The 23,828-nt window shown below is 49.1% G+C and overlaps 1 protein-coding gene and 1 long non-coding RNA gene across 2 annotated transcripts; both read left to right on the forward strand.

The window, feature by feature from the left end:
• The first annotated feature begins 1,947 nt into the window (after positions 1–1,947).
• LOC121848567 lies at positions 1,948–2,633 on the forward strand. Its single transcript, XR_006084939.1, has 2 exons — positions 1,948–2,153; positions 2,343–2,633. It is a non-coding gene; the product is annotated as an uncharacterized LOC121848567 (long non-coding RNA).
• A 12,560-nt stretch (positions 2,634–15,193) lies between these two features.
• LOC103173659 (plasma alpha-L-fucosidase-like) lies at positions 15,194–22,184 on the forward strand. Its single transcript, XM_042333322.1, has 6 exons — positions 15,194–15,351; positions 16,932–17,271; positions 18,213–18,423; positions 19,112–19,302; positions 20,067–20,175; positions 21,142–22,184. The coding sequence occupies exons 1-6, from the start codon at positions 15,207–15,209 to the stop codon at positions 21,280–21,282; spliced, it is 1,137 nt and encodes a 378-aa protein (XP_042189256.1). The 5' UTR covers positions 15,194–15,206; the 3' UTR covers positions 21,283–22,184.
• The last annotated feature ends 1,644 nt before the right edge of the window (positions 22,185–23,828 follow it).

Raw genomic sequence — 23,828 nt, forward strand, 5'->3', positions numbered from 1 at the left:
TGACTCGTTCCAGGACCTTGGAGAGGAATGGGAGGTTAGAGATGGTGCAGTAGCTGGAGAGGAGGGATGGGTCTAGGGAAGTATTGTCAGGATTGGGGTGATGATGGCTGTTTTTAGGGCGGTGGGAACTGATCCGGTGGACAAGGAGAGGTTGATGACGTCGGACAGGAGATGGGCCAGAAGGTGGAGCTGGGAGATGGAGATAGATTGATGTAATTGCGTTCAGCACTAATGGTAACAATTGATCCCAACATTTTCTCTTTTCAGTGTTAAATTTGCAACATGGTTTTTAGATTTGGGTCCATACTTTCCACTATTCCCGATGATTGAGGATGGTGCAATATGGAATTGCTGTGTAATTCCAGCAACTGCGTTGCACATCCCATCACCTTTCTTGTAAAGCGAGTCCCTTGATCCCAATTAAGAGCACCAGGATATTTGTTGTAGTCGCTGTAACGCAGAAGCGCTGATTGATGTCCAGACGTGGGAGCATCATGTACTTGTTGTAACACAATACCTCTCAGCCACACACCTTATTCTATGCAAATACCCAGATATTGCGATAATGGGTTAAATACGCACTCAGTGGGAGCAGAGATGATAACATCCAACTTGACAACACTCACTCACTGCTCAACAGATTTCCGAAGTCTTCCCTACCCAAGATGCAGATTATTCAAGACTCTTTTTTTCCACCTCTCTTTGCGACCCCCAGTCCCCTGATATTCTATCAGGTTGCCTGTCAGACCTCAGGAGTTGGATGAGTGCAAATTTCCTTCAGTTGAATGTTGACAAGATGGAAGCCACACTTTTTGGCGATCATCAATGTCTAAAATCTCACAGTTCTGACATCATCCACCTACTCGTCCGCCCCCTAAAACTATCTGAACCCGTACGCAACCCCAAATTATCCTTACTCCCACACATCCGGTACTCCACCAGCACCGCTTTCTTCCACCTCCGACGCATCGCCCGTCTCCACCAATACCTCTCTCCGAAAGACGCTGAAACTCTTGACCATGCCTTTGTCACCTCTCGGCTGGACTACTCAAACACCATCCTCGCTGGTCTCTCCTCCATAAAATCCTAAAACACTACCATCCCTAAAATCCAGATTATACAAAACTCTGCCACCTGCAGTCTCACCCGCACCAAACTCCGCTCCACGATTACCCCAGTCCTTGCCAGACTGCGTTGGCTGCCTTTCCCAGAGAGGAACAACTTCAAGATCCTTACCTTTGTCTTCAAATCCGTCCACTCCTCTGCATCCCGCAACTTCCGAGTCCCCCGAGTACTCCGCTCCACCCTCGGTGGCCGTGCCTTCAGCCACTACGTCCTGAGGCTCTGGTACTCCCTTCCTCAATCCCTTCACCTCGTCCCCTCTCTTCCTATTTTCAAGTCTCGGCTGAAGAGCTTTCTTTTCGACTGCGGCTTTGATCAACTTCCTCCCCATCCCCCTGGCTCGGCCCCGGGATCCTTTAATGTAAAGCGCTCTGAGACGCCGTCTGGCATGGAGGGGGCTATATAAATCCAAGTTGTTGTTGTTGTTGACTCTGCAGCTCGTGTCCTCTCCTGCACTAAGCTCTATGACCCCATCACCCCCATCCTCGCCGGGCTCCACTGGCTCCCCATCCCCCCGAGGATAGAGTTCAAGATCCTCATCCTCCCCTTCAAATGCCTCCACGGTCTTGTCCCGAACTACACCTGTGACCTCCTAAACCCTACTGTAGGATTCTGCAATTAATGTGTTAAATAATATCTCATATTTGCAATGTTTATATATTTGAGATTTATGATCAATACCATAACATATGATGGGAAGCGGTTGTGAGTTGCGTCGCAGAATATGCTTTCGTAATGATGACAATCAAAAAACAACAAACTTTTCATTCCTTAAATGACTCATCATTTTGCAAACGGAGTGTGAAACACCCCTCACATTGGCAATGAAAGCAGTCGCAGTGCTTTGCATATGTCACCGCTGCCCTCAGTATGTGAAGGGGATAAATACCTCTCATATTCAGACAACTTCATACAGTCTCTGACCAACGTGTCTCTGCGGTCTTTACAAGGCTTCCAGACTTCCAGAGACCATGTACTGCTTAGTGCTCGCTCTCTCTGTGCTGTTCATGGCTCAGGGAGTCACCAGTCACGTGAGTAAACCCCAATGTTCGTCTCTCTCCTCCTCACCGACCCCCTCCAGCCCTGCACTCCCCGCCCGACTCGCTCCCCACACATCATCCGCGCGGTGTGAGTGACGCTGTGTGAGTGTGAGCTGTTGTGAAGCTCTCAGACGTCCGTGTGGTGTGAGCGATTTTGTATAACTGAGTTTAACTGTACAGATAAAGTTCGACGTCCGATACGGTTGTCGTTCAGGGATTGTGAATCCCGTGGAGGAGTTTGTGCGGATTCGTGTCTGACAACACAGAGACATATTGGACTTTGCTCTGATGTTGGGGGCATTTGCTGCAGATAAAGAAGGCAAAGCTGAGGCAGCGGAATGGAGCGCTGTCTGTCACCAGCGCAGGAGAAAGGATGGGATTGTCAATGTCTCAGCCACCGGCCTCCTGTAGCTTGTAACCCACTCCCTGAACAACAGGGCGGAGGGCAATAAATAAATATCATTCATCTCATGATCAGTCTGGTCTTTGTGTTTCTGAGAGAGAGAGAGAGAGAGAGAGAGAATGTGAAAGAGAGAGTGTGAGAGAGAGAGAGAGAGAGAGAGAGAGTGGTCCCTGAATCCATGACTGTTTGTGGGATGCAATCAGCTGCCAAATTTTGCCAAAACAATGCACAGTCAATCGTTTTTACAGTTTATATTGTGAAGCAATTTGAGACGTCTCAACAACAGGATAAGGCGCTATATCAAACACAAGGAATATTATTATTATTATTACAGCTCTCCCAGGTCAGCTACAGCACGGGGTAGATACAGACACGGCTGAGCATCACACCACACACCAGGTCTAGTCGGGCTCCACTGGTTTCCAACGGCCAAAAGCATTGATTTTAAGATCCTCGCGCTCGTTTTCCAATCCCTTCATGCCCTGCACCACGCTACGTCTCCGACCTGCTTACCGTCCATCCTACAACCCGCTGCCTCCGCTTGACTGACACCTAATTGTCCATAGTTCCTCCATTGGTGGCCGCGCTTTCAACCACCACTCCCCGAAACTCTGGAACACTGTTCCTCTACCTCTCCGGCTTATCCACTCCTTCCCCGTCTTCAGGTCGCACCTGAAGAACTTCCACTTTGACCGTCCCAATTGTCAACTTCCCCTCTCCGCTGGCTCGGCATCGTGCTCTGCCACTGTCAAGCGCTCTGGGAAGCTAACGTACGTGAGGAGCGCTGTGTTAATGAAAGTTAATCTGAGGCTTAAGACCATCACCTTGAAGTTTAAGGGGCAGCAAAGATTGATAAAAAACTCTGTATTTCAGTGTGAATTTGGAAATCGTTCTCCTGCAGTTCAAAAATAGAAACCCAACTCCAAATACCATCTGACTTTTACACGATGATCAAAATTCTACAAAGTCCTGAAAAAAATCCTCCATTCACTGAGGCAGTGGTAGCGCTCTCGCCTCTGAGTAAGAAGGTTGTGGGTTTCAGTCCCACTTCGTGTCTTGGAAACACACAGTCTAAGCCGATGCTCCAATGCAGTTCTGGGGGTTGGGAATACACTGTCGGAGGCGCTGTCCTTTGGATGAGATGTTAAACCATATTCCAGTCTGTCAGTTCAGGACTGACACACAGTGACTGAGCGACACTGACACACAGTGACTGAGCGACACTGACACACGGTGACTGAGCGACACTGACACACAGTGACTGAGCGACACTGACACACAGTGACTCAGCGACACTGACACACGGTGACTGAGCGACACTGACACACAGTGACTGAGCGACACTGACACACAGTGAATCAGCGACACTGACACACAGTGACTCAGCGACACTGACACACAGTGACTGAGCGACACTGACACACGGTGACTGAGCGACACTGACACACAGTGACTGAGCGACACTGACACACAGTGACTGAGCGACACTGACACACAGTGACTGAGCGACACTGACACACAGTGACTGAGCGACACTGACACACGGTGACTGAGCGACACTGACACACAGTGACTGAGCGACACTGACACACAGTGACTGAGCGACACTGACACACAGTGACTCAGCGACACTGACACACGGTGACTCAGCGACACTGACACACGGTGACTGGGCTGAGCTGACACAGTGACGGAGCCAGACTGATACCCAGTGTCTGGGCCATGGTAGTTCTCTCGGGCTGCTGTTACCATCTCTGCTCTCGCTGAGTGCGTGTCTGAGGGTCTTGGAACCCATCGTAGTCTAAGGTGACGCTCCAGTGCATTGCTGGGGGGAGAGCACCACATTGTCATAGGGATGAGACGTTCAATGTCATTCCCGTTTGCACCACTTTGTATTGACGAACAGAAAACCTAATAACATCGCAGAAGATTTGGCCACAAAAGTGGCCACACAGTGTCACAAAATGGGATCCAGCCATATTTTAGCCATCTTTGGAACAAGTGGCCACAGTAATCTCTGGGGATAAAGCTGTAGATTTAAAAATGTGCCCATGACACTGATGTGGAAATAATACAAACTATCGAAAATTAAATTCTAAAGTTTCCGTGAATAATCACTATTCAAACCATAGATCAGATTGAAGTGTCAAACAAGGTTTGCTGTTCTACAAAGATTTTTGTGTGGTTCCGAAAATGTTTCGGAATAATATTTTACGACAAGTACATGATGCTCCCACTTCTGGACATCAATCCAGGTCTACTGTGTTACAACGACTACAACAAGTATCCTGGTGGTCTAATTGTGCAGAAAATGTAAAACATTGTTGTGTAAATTGCCTAATTGGTGCACAAATTAACTGTAACTGACTTAAATTTTCAAAAAAGCATTGGTGGAACATACCAGACCAGTGGAGGGTCCATTGACATTATTGCACGTTGATTCTATTGATCCACTTCTTCCAACACCTCGTAAAATCCGTTATGTATTACTGGTAACTGATACATTCACAAAATGAGCTGAAGTATTTCCAATACCTCATAATACTGCACAAACGACTGTCAACATTTCAGTGAATCATATAGTCACTTGATTGGGCTTCAAACAGGTATTGATTATTGCCTTCAAACAGGTATTGACAGGTATCACCCCTCACGCTGCTGAAACACTGGTCCACTCCTTTGTCACCTCAAGGCTGGACTATGGGAACTCTCTCCTCGTCGGCCTTCCCGGCACCTCCCTCCACAAGCTGCAGGTCATTAGGAACTCTGCAGCTCATGTACTGTCCCGCACCAGGCTTCGCGACCACATCACTCCCACCCTCGCTCGCCTCCACTGGCTCCCCATCCCCCAGAGGATCGAATTCAAGATCCTCACCTTCACCTACAAGGCCATTCACGGCCTCGCCCCCTCCTACCTCTCCAACCTACTTTCCCCCTACGTACCTGCCTGTACCCTCCGTTCCTCTGGCTCCGGTCTGCTCCACATCCCCCGCCCCAACTGCCCGACCATTGGTAGCCGGGCTTTCAGCCTCTCAGCCCCGAGGCTCTGGAACTCCATCCCCCAGTTCCTTCGCCGCTTCCTCCCTTTCCTCCTTCAAGGCCGGTCTCAAGACCTTTCTCTTCAACCGTGCCTTCAGCTCCCCACTCGACTCTCTACCACCTCCTCGCTCCCACTCTTCCCTCCCCTCACCCTGACCATTTCCCCACTGCTCGGGTACCGACCCAACTGTCCAGCACCTTGGGACATCCTCCAGATGCGAAAGTCGCTCTATAAATGCAATCTTCCTGTTGTTGTTGTTGTTGATTGAGATCAAGGGTCTCACTTTACATGAAAGATAATGGGATGTGTAATGCAGTTGCTGGAATTACACAGGAATTCCATATTGCACCATCATCAATCATCGAGAATAGTGGAAAGTATGGACTCAAATCTAAAAACCATACAGCGCAAATTTATCACTGAAAAGGTAAAATGTTGGGATCAATTGTTACCAACAACAAAAAACGACAAGATTACATTTGTACAGCGCCTTTCATGTCAGGAGGATGTCCCAAAGCGCTGGACAGAGAACAGCATTTCACATTAATTAGCACTAATTTCCATCAGTGCTAATCGCAATTAGATCAACACCTTCTCAGAGAGCAACATTTCCACCATATGATAGAATTATTGGATTGTACAGCACAGAAGGAGGCCAATCGGCCCCTCGTGTCTGTGCCAACTCTTTGAAAAGACTAATCCAATTCAATCCCACTCACCCACTCTCTCCCCATAGCTCTGCAAACTTGACCTCCACAAATAATTAACTACTTCTCTCTAAAAAGCTGTGATCGAATCGGCTTCCACCAGCCTTTCATGCAATGCACTCCAGATCCCAACAAATTCTTGCAGATTACCGCACCTCTGTTTATTTTAACAACTGTTTCAAATTGGAGTCCTCGGGTTACCAACCAGCCCTCTAGTTCAAATACGTTCTCCCTGACCATCCGATCGAATCCCCTCATAATTCTTCACTGCAAAGTGCAGTGACTGTGTGGTTTGTGTGCCAACATGGCAGCCAATTGGAGCCCAAGAACGTCTCATCAAACAGCCACAAGCGAATTGTCTTTGGCCCAGAACACAGGATGGAGCACAATCTCTTGTATCTCTCCATCATCACAAATGACTCATTAATTTGCTAACAGAGTGTTAAACACCCCTCACATTGGCAATGAAAGCAGTCGGAGTGCTTTGCACGTGTAACCACTGTCCTCAGTATGTGAAGGGGATAAAACCTGCCATATTCAGACAACTTCATACAGTCTCTGACCAACGTGTCTCTGCGGTCTTTACAAGGCTTCCCCTCCAACTTCCACCCACCCCCAACCCCTTCCCTCCCACACTCCGACTCCTACCCATCCTCCCCTACACACCTTCGTACCTGTTTCCCCACCCTCTGTCACCAAACTCATCCTGTCCTTGAAACCCACCACTTGCTCCCTGGATCCCATCCCCATTCCACTCCTTATCTCCCAGCTCCACATCCTTGCCCCACTTCTCACAGACATCATCAACCTGTCCCTCTCCTCTGGCTCTGTTCCCATTCCCCAAAAAACTGCCACCATCACTCCCACTTTGAAAAAACCCTCCCTTGAGACATCGCAGCTATCAAGCTCCCGGCCCATCTCCAGCCTCCCCTTCCTGTCCAAGTTCTTTTAAAGACTTGTCGCCTCCCAGCTGCGCTCTTTCCTCTCCACCCATTCATTATTCGAACCTTTCAGTCGGGTTTCCATTCTGCCCATAGCACAGAAACCGCCCTGGTCAAGGTCACTAATGACATCTTGACCATCTGCGACCAGGGCTCCCTCTGCCTCCTCGTGCTCGTCGACCTATCGGCCGCATTCGATACGGTCGAACAGTCTATCCTCCTCCACCACTTGTCCTCCCACCTAAAGCTTCAAGGCCCTGTCCTTGAGTGGTTTAGGTTGTACCTTTCTTCGACCCTGAGCTGTCCTTTCTTCCTCATATCTGAGCCACAACTGGCATCGCCTTCCATCACCTCTGGAATATCGCCAGACTAAGGCACGACCTCACCCCTCACGCTGCTGAAACTCTGGTCCACGCCTTTATCACCTCAAGGCTGGACTATGGGAACTCTCTCCTCGCCGGCCTTCCCGGCACCTCCCTCCACAAGCTGCAGGTCATTCAGAACTCTGCAGCTCATGTACTGTCCCGCACCAGGCTTCGGGCCCACATCACTCCCACCCTCGCTCGCCTCCACTGGCTCCCCATCCCCCAGAGGATCGAATTCAAGATCCTCATCCTCACCTACACCGCCATTCAAGGCCATGCTTCCAGCTACCTCTCCGACATAATATCCCCCTACTTACCTGCCCGTACCCTCCGTTCCTCTGGCTCCGGTGTGCTCCACATCCCCTGCCCTAACTGCCCTACCATCGGTGGCCGGGCCTTCAGCCTCTCAGTCCCGAGGCTCTGGAACTCCATCCCCCAGTGCCTTCGCCGCTTCCTCCCTTTCCTCCTTCAAGGCCGGTCTCAAGACCTTTCTTTTCCACCGTGCCTTCAGCTCCCCTCTCGACTCACTACCTCCTCCTCACTCCCTCCCTTCCCCTCCCGTCACCCTGACCATTTCCCCCCCGCGTGTGTGTGAGTGAATGAGTGAGTGTTTGTGCGTGTGAATGAGTGAGTGTGTGTGTGAGAGTAAATCAGTCAGTCAGTCAGTGAGTCAGTGAGTGAGCAAGAAATTGACTGCCAGGTTTTGCCCACAAAATACACAGTCAATCCATTTTACAGTATATTCAGTGAAACATTTTAAGACGTCTCGACGACATGATAAGGCGCTCTACCAAATACAGCGATTATTATTAATATATGATTATTAACAAAGGAACAGAAGGAGGCCATTCGGCCCAGAGAGCCTGAGCCCACACTTTCCAAGTTCACGCTCAATCCGCAACTCAATGCCATCTCCCTCCGTCTCTCTCTCCCCAAACTCTAATATCACTGTCTATGTACCTATCAAGTAATTATCTATTTGCCTTTTAAAATGATCCTTTGACTCAGTCTCCACTGCCCTCTAAGGGAGTGAATTCCACACTCCCAACACTCACTGTGTAACAATGTTATCCCTCTGTCACTTCTAAACGGTTTAGCCTCAAATTTAAGACTTTGGCCTCTCGTCCTCAATTCCCTCACCAGAGGAAACAGCTGCTCACTATTGAGCTGTTAAATCTCTTCACAAAGTTATACACCTTTACATTCTCTTCCCCTTCACATATGCAACAAGTGTCCTCTCAAATAAATTGGTAGAGGAACAGTGTTCCACAGTTTCGGGGAGTGGTAGTTGAAAGCGCGTCCACCAATGGAGGAACTATGGACAATTAGATGTCAGTCAAGCGGAGGCAGTGGGTTGTAGGATGGACGGTAAGCAGGTCGGAGACGTAGCGTGGTGCAGGGCACGAAGGGATTGGAAAACGAGCGCGAGGATCTTAAAATCAATGCTTTTGGCCGTAGGAAACCAGTGGAGCCCGACTAGACCTGGTGTGTGGTGTGATGCGCAGCCGTGTCTGTATCTACCCCGTGCTGTAGCTGACCTGGGAGAGCTGTAATAATAATAATAATATTCCTTGTGTTTGATATAGCGCCTTATCCTGTTGTTGAGACGTCTCAAATTGCTTCACAATATAAACTGTAAAAACGATTGACTGCATTGTTTTGGCAAAATTTGGCATCTGATTGCATCCCACAAACAGTCATGGATTCAGGGACCACTCTCTCTCTCACACACTCTCTTTCATATTCTCTCTCTTTCTCTCTCTCTCTCTCTCTCTCCCTCTCTCTCTCACAGAAACACAAAGACCAGACTGATCATGAGATGAATGATATTTATTTATTGCCCTCCGCCCTGTTGTTCAGGGAGTGGGTTACAAGCTACAGGAGGCCGGTGGCTGAGACATTGACAATCCCATCCTTTCTCCTGCGCTGGTGACAGTTTGTGGAGTCCTGTAGCTCAGTGGTTAGAGCACTCGCTTTGCAAGTGAGAGACCTGAGTTCAATTCCAGGCAGGGCGAAACCTTGGGCAAGTTTCCTTACTCCACACGCCTAATAATAATCCCTTCAAAAAACCAAAAACAATAATTAAATTGGTCATTTTTCAATCTACGACTGTTTGTGGGACATTGCTGTGCGCAATTGGCTGCCGCGTTCGCCCACAAATATACAGTCAATTCACTTTACAGTGTGTTCTGTGAAGCGCTTTGGGACGTCCTCCCGACGTGAAAAGCGCTATATCAAATGCAAGGATTATTATTATTATTATTATTATAGCGCTCCATTCCACTGCCTCAGCTTTGCCTTCTTTATCTGCAGCAAATGCCCTCAACATCAGAGCAAAGTCCAATACGTCTCTGTGTTGTCAGACACGAATCCGCGCAAACTCCTCCACGGGATTCACAATCCTGGGACGAACTTCGTATCACAACTCTAGATCGCCCTGCACAGATATACTCAGTTACACAGTGCCGCTCACACCACACGGACGTCTCAGAGCTTCACAACAGCTCAGACTCACACAGCGTCACTCACACCGCGCGGATGATGTGTGGGGAGCGAGTCGGGCGGGGAGTGCAGGGCTGGAGGGGGTCGGTGAGGAGGAGAGAGACGAACATTGGGGTTTACTCACATCGACTGGTGACTCCCTGAGCCATGAACAGCACAGAGAGAGCGAGCACTGAGCAGTACATGGTCTCTGGAAGTCTGGAAGCCTTGTAAAGACCGCAGAGACACGTTGGTCAGAGACTGTATGAAGTTGTCTGAATATGAGAGGTATTTATCCCCTTCACATACTGAGGGCAGCGGTTACATATGCAAAGCACTGCGACTGCTTTCATTGCCAATGTGAGGGGTGTTTCACACTCCGATTGCAAAATAATGAGTCATTTGTGATGATGGAGATATACAAGAGCAGGTGCTCCATCCTGTTTTCTGGGCAACAGACCAATTCCCTTGTGGCTGTTTGAGGGGACGCTGTTGGGCTCCAATTGGCTGCCAAGTTGGCCCACAAAACACACAGTCACTACACTTTACAGTGAAGAATTATGAGAGGATTCGCTCAGATGGACAAGGGGAAACTATTTCAAATGACGGGTGGATCAGTAACCCGAGGACAGCGATTTAAAATAGTTGTTGAAAGAAACAGAGAGGAGGTGAGGAAAAATGTTTTCACACAGCGAGTTGTTGGGATCCGGAAAGCATTGCCTGAAAGGCTGGTGGAAGCCAATTCAATAACAACTTTTAAGAGGGAAGTAGATATTTATTTGGGGAGGACAAGTTTACAGGACTATGGGGAGAGAGTTGGGTAGTGGGATTGAATTGGATAGGTCTTTTCAAAGAGCCGGCACAGACACAAGGGGTCGATTGGCCTCCTTCTGTGCTGTATAATCCTATTACTATGATATGGTGAAAATGTTGCTGTCTGAGATGGTGTTGATGTAATTGTGATTAGCACTAATGGTAACAATTGATCCCAACATTTTACCTTTTCAGTGACATGGTTTTTAGATTTGGGTCCATACTTTCCACTATTCCCGATGATTGACGATGGTGTAAGATGGAATTCCTGTGTAATTCCTAGTAATTGTGCTGCACATCCCATCACCTTCCTTGTAAAGTGAGACCCTTGATCCGAATCAATAGCATTGGGCTATTTGTTGTAGTCACTGTAACGTAGTGGCGCTGATTGATGTCCAGACGTGGGAGCATCATGTACTTTGTTGTAAAAAGTCATTCCGACACATTGTCGGAACCTCCCACAAATCTTTGTAAAACAGCAAACCATGTTTAACACTTCAATTTGATCCATTGCTTGAATATTGATGATTCGCGGCAACTTTAGAATTTAATTTATTAGCCAAAAATGTCGGGGAAGAGGAATGTTTAAACGTAATGTCACGTCCTTGAAACAACAAGGTCCATGGAGCCAGACAGACATTTGATAATGATCCATCTTTTAACTGACCGTCTAAATGTAATTCTGTCGTGGTGTGATAGGTTAAAACAACAAAACAACAGGTGATAAACAAGAATCTATTGGAAATGTTGCATTGCCCCAAAATTGGCTAATAGATGTTTTTCACATTTCTAAAAATTTAATTCTACACAGTCAATACTCTGGATTCTCACTCCATTGGACACTGTTTATCGGTTTGTGTTGTAATAAAACTGCTGAAATAGAGAAATCTGTCCTTCTTAAAACTCCTTGTTGCAGTAATGAATTTAAAGGATCTGGTGAGCAGGGAGTTAGTGTTGTCAAGTCTGGATGTTACCAACTCTGCTCTCACTGAGTGTGTGTCTAACCATTATCACAATATCTGGGTGTTTGCATAGGACAAGGTGTGTGGCTGAATGAGCTCAGTCTGAAGTCAAATAAACTCAGGTTTGCAAATCTCCCACTCACACACAAAAGTCCAACCATCCGTCTCACATCCCAACATCCGTATTACTTTGGGGATTTAATAAAGAGACAAATGCATCTGTAAATTCCTCTCCTATTTCCTTTAACACCCTGGGGTGGAACTATCAGGTCCTGGAGATTTGTCTATCTTGAGTCTCATTATTTTCTCCACTAACAATATTTTATATATATTAATTTTATTAAGCATTTCTCTTTGACTTATTTTTAGGTTCCCCTGTATGACTGGTATTTTGTCCTCATCCTCTACTCTAAAAACAGTTGCAAAGTATCTGTTTAACAAGTCAGCCATTTCCTTATTTTCTGTTATATTCTCACCTACATCTGTCTTTAATGGACAATACATTTCTGTTGACCATTTTCTTTCTTTTCATTTATTTATAAAAGCTTTTACTAATGGTTTTAATATCCCTCGGAAGTTTTTTTTACACACCCTTTATGCTCCTCTTAATACTTTCTTCTTATCCCTTTGTTGACTTTTATAGTTCTCCCAGTCCTCTGCATTCACACTTTTTCTTACATTTGAGTAAGCTTTTCCTTTAGCTCGATACAGCCTCTAACCTCTTTTGTCGACCATGGTCGCTTCACTACACGATGTGGAGCTTTTGCATTTTAGGGGTATGTACTTGTTCTGTTTTGTATCAAATACTTTTTTGAATACTTCCCGTTGTTCTTCTGCAGCTTTACCACTAACAGCTCAGCCCAGTTTACTGTGGTCAGTATATTTATCATCCCATCGAAGTTGACCTGACTTACACTTAAATTTATACCCTTGGTTTGGAAATCTCCCTTTTCCCTCTCAAATCCAGTCACTGTGTGTCAACGTAGCTCAGTCTCTTTGTGGCAGCCTGGCTCAGTCACTGTACATCAGCCTGGCTCAGTCTCTGTAAGTCAGCCTGGCTCAGTCTCTGTAAGTCAGCCTGGCTCAGTCACTGTACGTCAGCCTGGCTCAGTCACTGTACGTCAGCCTGGCTCAGTCACTGTACGCCAGCCTGGCTCAGTCACTGTACGTCAGCCTGGCTCAGTCACTGTAAGTCAGCCTGGCTCAGTCACTGTACGTCAGCCTGGCTCAGTCACTGTACGTCAGCCTGGCTCAGTCACTGTACGTCAGCCTGGCTCAGTCACTGTACGTCAGCCTGGCTCAGTCACTGTACATCAGCCTGGCTCAGTCACTGTACGACAGCCTGGCTCAGTCACTGTACGTCAGCCTGGCTCAGTCACTGTACGTCAGCCTGGCTCAGTCACTGTACGTCAGCCTGGCTCTGTCACTGTATGCCAGACTGGCTCAGTCACTGTACGCCAGCCTGGCTCAGTCACTGTACGTCAGTCTGGCTCAGTCACTGAACGTCAGTCTGGCTAACTCGCTGTTTGTCAGTCTGGCTCAGTCACTATGTGTCAGCCGGGCTCCCAATGTGTACAGACCAACTCAGTTATACAACGCCACTTGCACGACTCAGAGCTTCACAATGTCTCGCGCTCACACAATGCCGCTCACACCGCACGGACAATGTGTTGGGGGGGAGGGAGTTGGGGGGAGGGGAAGGAGGAGAGAGACGAGCATTGGGATTTACTCACCTAAACCAGGAATATCACAGAGAGAGCGAGCAGTAAGCAGTACATGCTGTCTGGGAGTCTGAAACGTCAGCAAGACGGAAGCCATACTCTTCGGCTCCCATCTTCATCTTCTGTCCTGCTCTCCATGCCTTGGCACCTCCTATCTCTCGAACCTCCTCTCTTCTCACAGCACTACCCGCTGCCTCCGCCACCTGTGCAACTTTGCCCGACTCCACCACTACCTCACCGCTCAGGCCAGCAAAATGCGGTGCCTTGCTCCAGCTCTGCAACATTGCTCGACTCCGTCACTGGTTCACCCCTCAGGCCGCCGAAACCTTCATAAACACAATCGTCATCTGAAGGCTCTACTACGGAAACTCCCTCCTTGTTGGTCTCCCCAATTCTTAGATCGTGTCCTATCCCCCACCATCACCCCCCACCGTCGCTCGGCTCCATTGACATCCCATCCCTCAGAGGATAGAATTCAAATTCCTCATCGTCACTTTCAAAGCCCTCCACGGCCTTACGCCCTCCGACCTCTCTGACCTGCTGACCCTATCAACTTGCCCACTCCATCCGTTCAGCAAACTCCGGCTTGCTCCATGTCTCCAGCCCGGAATACCCTACCATTGGGGGCCTGGGCTTTCATCCTCTCTGCCCCCACCCTGTGAAACTCCATCCTACAGTCCCTTCACCTCGCTCACTCTCTTGCCTGCTTCAAGGCACAACTCAAGACGCTCCTTTTCGACTCTGCCTTCAAATATTTTCAAAGAAGAAAAATAATAACAAAAAAATTGGTCACTTCAATCCATGGCTGTCGATGGGACGCTGCTGTGCGTAATTGGCTGCCGCGTTTCGCCCACAAATATAAACTCAATTCACTTTGCAGTATATTCTGTGAAGAGCTTTCAGCTTTCACGTCTCAGTGATGTCAAAAGCGCTGTATCAAATGCAAGGATTATTATTACTACTATTATTGTTATTATTATTATGTGTGTGATATGGGGAGCATGTGGTACGCCATATTTGTCCCTCCTATTTGTCCCTCTTCCCCTCAGCTCCACCATCGGTGACTGTGCCTTCAGTCACTATGCCCTGAAACTCTGGAACTCTCCCCCAGTCCCTCCGCCTTGCCCCCTCCATCCCCACTTTCAAATCGCACCCAGAGATCTTTCTTTTTGATCGTGCTTACAGTCACCTCCCCCCTTCCTCTCCCCCAGCCTCGGGGTCAGACTCAACCACTGTGAAGCGCTCTGGGACGCTACCCCATGTGAAGGGCGCTATATAAACGAAATTTATTGTGTGTGTGGTGGGTGGGAGGTGCTCAGGGCTATCGCTCTAGATCCGAAAACCTGCCATGATCACAGTCAGCACTATGTGAAAAGACATGTCACAAAACGTACCTCTTTGACAGGACTTTTGGCCATCTTTCCCCTTGGCTCCCAGGCCCTCAGCGTCAGGTGCTTTGAGACGTCCTCCTGACGTGAGCAGCGCTGGATCAATGTAAATTGTATTGTAACAACTTGTATTGAACAGGGTTTGGAATATAAAAGAACAACAACAACAACAAAATTGTATTTGTACTGCGCCTTTCACGTCGGGACACCCTATGTGGAGTTTATGGACAAGAACTACCCTCCGGGGTTCAGCTACGCTGACTTTGCTCCCATGTTCACGGCTGAGTTTTTTGATGCTGTCCAGTGGGCCGACCTGCTCAATGACTCGGGGGCCAAGTATGTGGTTCTCACAACCAAACATCACGAAGGTAAATGTTGACTCATCCCCTTCTCTCTGTTCCCTTCTCCTCTCCCCACCCCTGTCTTCCTGTAGTATATTGGTCAGAGCACTCACAAGCGAGAGGACCCGGGTTTAATTCCTGGGCAGGACGAAACCTTAGGCAAGTTTCCTTACTCCACCCACCTCTGTTTACCCAGCAGTAAGTAGGAACCCCGTTGTTAGTCGATTGGCGGATTGCTTTTCTGGGGTAATATTCCCTTAAAAAAAGAAAAAATAGTTAAAAAAAGTTCCACGACTGTTTGTGGACACTGCTGTGAGCAATTGGCTGCTGCATTTCGCCCACAAAATATACAGTCAATTCACTTAACAATATATTCTGTGAAACGCTTTGAGACGTCTCAAAGATGTGATGAGGCGCTGTGTCAAAAAGATTATTATTATAGTGCAACTCAGTCACGCTTTTCTTTCGGTCAGCCGGGTGTCTGACACGTGCGGAAACCCCTTGCCATACTGCTTAATGCTTAAGAGTCACCAAACCGAGCTGAGAATTCCACGCATCCCATCTCCACATGGAAACTCCAGAGATAGATTGTCGGAATGGAATGCGCACTCTCTCCCTGGAGGGATCTGCTTATCAAATTCCAGAAAGTGTTAGGCGCGGGTTGGCAAGAGACATGGCTTGGGGACCCCAGAGTGTGTGTTGGGGTAACTGCTGGAGGTGAGTGGGAGGATTTCCTGCCCCCAGTGACTGGTCTGCTCTTCCAAGTCCTGCTGGAAGCCAGGCCGGGGCTGTGCTGTCATCAGCAGTGGCCTGGAATACTGCGGACCCGCCTGGCTCAGGAACCGTATGGAGACCGTCACCGAGGGTTGGCTCCATTCTGACATTCTGTTGCATAACATGTCAACTGCAAGGATTATTATGTTACTTTGGAGTCAGTTCAGCTACAAGGAGACCCTACGTACCCCAAAGGAGGATAGTCAGTCACTTTAGCTTAAATCCACAAAGTTCTGAGCTCTGAGTGTTGGTCGTGTGTTCTCTGGGTTTGGTGTCATTGATTTCAAAATCCTCACATCTGTCTTCCAATCCCTTTACGCCCAGTACCTCCCCACCTCTCCAACCTGCTTACTCCCCAACCCACAACACGCTGCCTCCACTCAATCGTCTCTGGCCTCCTGCTTGTCCCTCGTGCCCGCCATTCCACCATTGCCGTCCGCGCTTTCAGGCAATTCCCCCCGAAACTCTGGACCTCTCTACCTCAATCCCTCTGCCTTGCCCCTCCTTCTCCATCTTTAGGTTATGCCTGAAGACCTTCCTATTCAACCATATCAAGTACTGTCAAGTGCTCTGGGACGCGACTCTGCATGAGGCGCACTATATAAATACAAGTTGTTGTTGATTTGTGTTTTCAGGGTTTGATGCACATTGGCTGTATGTTCTCAGGGTTTGATGCACGTTGGCTGTATGTTCTCAGGGTTTGATGCACGTTGGCTGTATGTTCTCAGGGTTTGATGCGTGTTGGCTGTATGTTCTCAGTGTTGGCTGTATGTTCTCAGGATGCGTGTTGGCTGTATGTTCTCAGGTTTGATGTGTTGGCTGCATGTTCTCAGGATTTACTCTGTGGGGCTCGCAAACGTCCTGGAACTGGAACGCGGTTGACGTGGGGCCACGGCGGGACCTGGTGGCGGAGCTGGGAGACGCGATCAGAGGTAGAACGGACTTGAGGTTCGGGCTCTACCACTCCCTCTTCGAGTGGTTCAATCCCCTCTTCTTGGAGGATGAGGCCAACCACTTTAAAACCAACAAGTTTCCCTCCAAGAAGAGCCTTCCCGAGCTCTACGAGATTGTCAACAAGTACCGGCCGGAGGTTCTCTGGTCTGACGGTGATGGTAACGCCCCCGCCTCCTACTGGAACAGCACTGGCTTCCTGTCCTGGCTCTACAATGAAAGGCAAGTGTGTCAGCCTGGCTCACTCAGTAACACTCTCCCCTCTCCCTATCTCTCTGACCTGCTTACCGCCAACCCACTACCAGCTGCCTCCGCTCGACTGGCTCCAGACTCCTGCTTGTTCCTCGTGCCCTCCGTTCCAGCATTGCCGACCGCACTTTCAGCCATTACTCCCCCAAACTCTGGAACACTCTGCCTCTATCCCTCTGCCTTGCCCCCTCCTTCCTCATCTTCAGATCATACCCGAAGACCTTCTTATGGTCACCTTCCCCCAGCTCAGCGTCAGGCTCCGCCACTGCCCAGAATGCTACCCTATGTGTGGTTGTGGGTTAAAGTCCCACCTCAAGGCCATTGTACTCACAAATAGGCCAGTGGTGGCCAACTTTATAATAAAAGTAATAATGTATTTGATATAGCGCCTTATCATTTCATTGAGACGTCTCAAAGCGCTTCACAGAATATACTGTAAAATTAATTGACTGTATATTTTGTGGGCGAAACATAGCAACCAATTGCACACAGGAATGTCCCACAAGCACATGGATTGAGTGATCAAATTATCATCATTTTTTTTTGAAGGGTTTATTACCCTCAGAAAGCAATCCACCAATCGACATTGCTGCTCGGTAAAGAGAGGTGTGTGGAGTGAGGAAACGTGACTTAAGTCAGGTTTCGCCCTGACTGGGAATCGAACCCGAGACCTTTAGCTTGCAAAGCGAGTGCTCAAACCACTACAGGACTTCAATCAGCATGAATAGGACTTGGAAGGGCAGACCAGTCACTGACTGGAGTCAGGGAATCCTCCCACTCATCTCCTGTTAAGCCTGCAATCCAAAGTCCTAACAGGCAGGATGGTCCTAGCTGGACAGGCAGTGGGAGGTGAGCGAGTTAACCACTACACTACAGGCCTCCAGTTGGGTTTAATTTAGTTGTTGTTGTTGCAGCCCCGTGAGGAAGACGGTGGTGACGAACGACCGCTGGGGGCTGGGGACCATCTGTAAGCACGGAGGATACTACACCTGCGCTGACCGCTACAACCCAGGCCACCTCCTGCCCCACAAGTGGGAGAACTGCATGACCATCGATAGAAAATCCTGGGGCTTCAGGAGGAACGCGGAGCTGAGAGATTTCCTCTCCATCCAGCAGCTGGTTCAGGTCACACAATGCCCTCCCCTTCACACTCTCTGACACTGGCTTCTTGGTGAGAGAGTTCCTTCAATACGTTATGGAAATCTCAATAGCTATAGCAGGCGGCGCCACTTGACGGTTTGGTTCCCCCTGAGCCAGGCGGGTCCCCAGTATTCCAGGGCACTGCTGATGACAGCACAGCCCAGCCCGGCTCATTAGATACAGAGCCTTATCATGTCGTCGAGACGTCTCAAAGCGCTTCACAGGGTACACTGTTAAGTGATTTGACTGTATGTTCTGTTGGTGAAACGCGGCAGCCAATTTGCCCTCAACAGTGTCCCACAGACAGTCATGAATTGAGTGGCAAAATGATTATTTTTAAAAAAAAATTTTTTTGAAGGGATTATTGCCCCCGAAAAAGCGATCCGATAATCGAATAACGACCAGGTTTCCACTTACTGCTGCGTAAACAGAGGCGCAGGGAGTAAGGAAACTTGTCCAAAGTTTTGAGCTGCCTGGGGAATCCAACCCAGGTCTCTCGCTTGTGAGGGGACCGTGTTAACAACTGAGCTACAGGACTCCATGTGGATTCCCTGTATATTTTGTGGGTGAAACCCCTGAATTGCCTTCGAGCTGTGGTGGTGAAGCGGAGACTAGAGAGCAGCGAGGGTGATGGATGTTCTTATCTCTCTTTCTCTCTCTCTCTCTCTCTTAGACTCTGGTGGAGACGGTGTCGTGCGGGGGGAACCTGTTGGTGAACATCGGACCCACCCACGACGGACAGATCATCCCTCTGTTTGAGGAGAGACTGCGGCAGATGGGCCAGTGGCTGTCAGTGAACGGGGAGGCCATCTACAGCACTAAGCCCTGGAGACATCAGAACGACACTGTCACTCCCACTGTCTGGTAGGTCATCATTAACAGTGGGTGAGTGTAACAGCACATCTCACCTACAAGACCATTCACGGCCTTGCTCCCTCCTACCTTTCTGACCTACTATCCCCCTACCTGCCTGCCCGTACCCTCCGTTCCTCTGGCTCCGGTCTGCTCCACATCGCCCGTCCCAACGGCCCTACAATTGGTGGCCGGGCCTTCAGCTTCTCAGCCCCGAGGCCCTGGAACTCTATCCCCCAGTGCCTTTGCCTTGCCTACTCCCTTTCCTCCTTCAAAGCTGGTCTCAAGACCTTTCTCTTTGACTGTGCCTTCAACTCCCCTCACGACTCTCTACCCCATCCTCGCTCCCTCCCTTCCCTCCCCTCACCCTGACCATTTCCCCCTTGCTCGGGTCCTGACCCAACTGTACAGCGCCTTTGGATGTCCTCCCGACGTGAAAGGCGCTCTATAAATGGAATCTTGTTGTTGTTGTTGTTGAGTTTATGGACTCAGAGAAGGGCAGGCGAGTAGGGTACATCCCAAAGCTCTGGCAGTGAAGGGTTTGGACCCCAACTGGGGGTTGGGATCGGGAGAAGTGGAGGGCAGGGAGGGTAGGGGTCAGAAGGTGATCGAAGGCATGGTCGAAGAGGAGTGTTTGGAGACAGGTCTTGAAGGAGGCGAGGAAGGGGGCAAGGCGGGGAGCCTGGGGGATGGAGCTCCATGGGTGGGGGGTAACGGGTGACAGAGTTTATTCACTGACCGTTGATTGCAGGATTTTATCGCCCGCGGTTCCACAGGTACACATCCCGCCCGGAGCAGAGCCTGGTGTACGCTGTGTTCCTAACGTGGCCCAAGACAGACAGCCTGATCCTGGGAGCTCCCTCGGCCACAGCCGGGCACAGCAAGGTCAGCCATCACTGGGCGGGGGTACACACACACGGAGCGTACAGGGAGAGGAGGCTCGGGACTAGGGGGTGGGCTTTGGGTTTGTCATGGATGCTCCCTCACCATTGCTTCACCTCCACTCCACCGCCGAATCCCTACCCTGTTGGAGGGGTGTGGGATTGGGAGGGTCAAAGAGATAGGTCTTGCTATGGATCTTGAACGAGGTGATGGAGTTGTGGTTGGGGGGATGGGGAGGGGTCGGCAGGACTCCGGGATGGAGCTTCAGAGAGTGGGGGAATATAAGCCGAAAGTTTCCCCCAATGATGGTGGGGTGGATATGAAGCAGCCGGTGCCCGCTGGCTGGACAGAGAGAATTTTTTTTTTTGGTGATTTTGTCACAAACCGTAGTGGAGTCCTGTAGAGAAGTGGTTAGAGCACTTACCTGGCAAGCGAGAGGACCTGGGTTTGATTCCCGGACACGGCGAAACCTAAGGCAAGTTTCCTTACTCCACACACACCCCTCTGTTTTCCCAGCAGCAAGTCCTTCAATCCATGACTGTTTGTGAGTGAAGCTGGAAGTAGCGTTGGGGAACCTTAGAGAGGAAAGGCTGGTTGGAGATCGGTTGATAGCTCGGCAACAGGGACGGGGGGAGGGAGGGCTTTTGAGAAGGGGGGAAAGTGACGATAGACAACAACAACAAATGACATTTGCACAGCACCATTCACGTCAGGAGGACGTCCCAATGTGCTGGACAGTCAGGGATTTCGACCCGAGCTGGGGGTTGGGATCGGGAGGGTTGGAGGGCAGGGAGGGTAGGGGTAGGAGGGTGACCGAAGACGAGGTGGAAGAGGAGGGTTTTGAGACGGGCCTTGAGGAGGGCAAGGGAGGGGCCGAGGCGGAGGGATTGTGGGATGGAGTTCCAAAGGGAGATGACTGAGGGGATCAAGGAGGTGGGACTGTACTGTAGTAACTGTGTGTCCTGACAGGTGACGCTGGTTGGATACTCTGAGCCCCTGAGGTGGCAGGCGATGGGGAAGCAGGGGCTGCTGGTCACCCTCCCCACATTCAACCTGAACCAGTTACCGTGTCAGTGGGGCTGGGCTCTGAGACTCCACAACATCGCCTGAGCCCAGCCTGGGTTAGCGCCTCCTCAGCCTGTCATCACCAGCCTGTGCGAGAGTGCGTGTGATCACAGGCTTGTGTGACTGTAAGTGTGTGTGTGTGTGATTACAGGCGTGTGTGAGTGTGATTACAGGTGTGTGTGAGTGATTACAGGAGTGTGCGAGTCTGATAGCAGGAGTGTGAGTGATTACAGATGTGTGTGAGTGTGATCGCAGGCGTGTGTGTGTGTGTGTGTGTGTGTGGGATGATAACAGGATGGAGCTGATGGATGGCAGTGGGGACTGATGAGCTGAGTGTGAGCCTCGGGGTGTCAGCCGCAACAACAGCAACTCACATTTCACGGCGGGAGGACATCTCAAAGCTCCTCACATGGCGCTGTTGTTGGACAGACAGGAGAGGGAAGCTTTTGGGTTCCAGATGAGCTTCGCAACCTCCGAGCTCCAGGTCACACAGAACCTCAGCAGCTGCTCCGTTCTCTCCGCACGTTCCTGCTCTCCCACCTTAGTAACGTTAGGATGTCACAAGGCAGTGGGACAAGAAGACATGGGTTTAGAGTTACAAAGGAGCAATTTCATTCCAGACAGATCAGGTCCAGAGTTGTCGGGTTCCTCCAAGCAATTGCACTTACTGTATGTCATGTCTCAAATTACTGATATTCTGCATCCCACAAATATTATTTTCTAAACAAAAACAAGATCTAATTTGTATTTGAATGAATGTCATTAAGGTGTTTGTTACGGCGAAGGGATGAATCTTAACTGCAACACAATGCAACACGATTTACATTTCTGTCAGGAGGATGTCTGAGAGCGATTAAGATTGTTCCCTGAAAGTCCTGATTGTAATTTTGTTTTAACTGTTGATTAATACTTCTTTAGAATAAAAGGTCTTCGAAAGCAAATCATTTGAGAACATTGTGGCCATTGTCTGGAAATGAACAACAACAACAACAAAAAGATTCCATTTATAGAGCGTCTTTCATGTCGGGAGGACGTCCCAAACCACTGGACAGTTGTGTCAGGACCCGAGCAGGTGGGAAATGGTCAGGGTGAGGGGCGGGAAGGGAGGAGGTGAGGATGGGGTCGAGATTTGAGAGGGGAGCTGAAGGCACCGTCAAAAGCGTATTTAGGTTCAAACCCCACGTCAGGACTTGGAATCATATGGTCTAAGCTGACGCTCCAATGCAATACTGGGGGTGTGTTGCATTGGTCAGAGGTGCCGTCCTTCAGATGAGACGTTAAACCGAGGTCCCGTCCGCCTGTTCAGGTGAATATTAACGATCCCATGACACAATTTGAACAGAAGAGGGACTTTTTGTCTCCCACTGTCTTGGACAACAGTCCCCAAAATAAAATTGGTCAGTCATTCTGTGGCTGTTTGTGGGATTCTGCTGTGCTCAATTGGCTGTCGTGTTTCACCCACAATATACAGTCACCACACCACATGTCTTGATGATGTGATAAGCCGCTATATCAAATGCAAAGGTTACTATTGTTATGATGAAAGAGCAGCAGACCCGGGTTCTGTTCTGAAGAGGGTAAAAGGTGATTTGATTGAAGTGTCTAAAACAACGGAGAAACCTCTGACTGAGACGGACCTGCAGAATATTACACCAGAACTCGGGCGGGTGGGGGTAATAAGCCACTGGAACAAAGATGACAAAGATTTGGAACAAGTTCCCAAATAAGGGTTGTCGAGACCATGGAACAGCTCGATGGTTGTGATAAATAATAATAATCCTTGCTTTTGATACAGCGCCTCATCACGTGATTGAGACGTCACAAAGCGCTTCACAGGATATACTGTAAAGTGGATTGACTGTGTATTTTATGGGAGAAACCGGCAGCTAATTGTGTACAATAGGTTCTAGGAATACAACAGATTTACTAATTTATACAGTGTCTCACATCGGGAGGACGTTCCAAGGCTCCTAACAGTCCTGGTTTGGCAGTGAGCTGGGAGTGGGAGCTCAGGGTGGAAGTTAGGAGTAAGATGACAGAGCGTCATCAAAGAGGTGGGTCTTGAGACGGATCTTAAGATGACATTAAATGGGCCCGAGGGACTGCCTCATCTGAACCAGCCTCGTGATTTTTATGATCTTGTGAAATCATGTTCAGGCCGTACAGTCTGTGCTGTTGTGCAGTTTTGCTTCCAGCAGAGAGCGATGTCACTCTACTGTAACTGCAGTCAAGCTGTGCTTCCTCTCCACCACCAGGTGGCGATAGTACCCCAACAACAACAACAACTGGTTAAAATAAAATAATAATAATAATCCTTGTATTTGATACAGCGCCTTATCAGGTCGTTGGGACGTCTCAAAGCGCTTCACAGGATATACTGTAAGGGCAGTGACTGTATTTTGTGGGTGAAACGTAGCAGTGAGTTTGCACACAGCAGTGCCCCACAAACAGTCCTGGAGTGAGTGACCAAATGTATTTTGGGGGAATCGATGGACATGACGTCGGGAGAGAGAAACTCCATCTCTTTTCAAACAGCGCACCCTGATAATAGCAAATAATGCCAGACAGTGATATCAATGACAAGCTATGCA

The sequence above is a fragment of the Callorhinchus milii genome, unplaced genomic scaffold, assembly GCF_018977255.1.
Source record: "Callorhinchus milii isolate IMCB2004 unplaced genomic scaffold, IMCB_Cmil_1.0 Scaffold3, whole genome shotgun sequence".
NCBI classification, from domain to species: domain Eukaryota; kingdom Metazoa; phylum Chordata; class Chondrichthyes; order Chimaeriformes; family Callorhinchidae; genus Callorhinchus; species Callorhinchus milii.

Excerpts from the sequence above, each read along its gene's own strand:
- LOC103173659 (XM_042333322.1), top strand. The coding sequence starts at position 15,207 with ATGGACAAGAACTACCCTCCGGGGTTCAGCTACGCTGACTTTGCTCCC. Across the intron at positions 15,352-16,931 it reads CACAACCAAACATCACGAAG|GATTTACTCTGTGGGGCTCG; the intron begins GTAAATGTTGAC and ends GCATGTTCTCAG. Across the intron at positions 20,176-21,141 it reads CCACAGCCGGGCACAGCAAG|GTGACGCTGGTTGGATACTC; the intron begins GTCAGCCATCAC and ends GTGTCCTGACAG.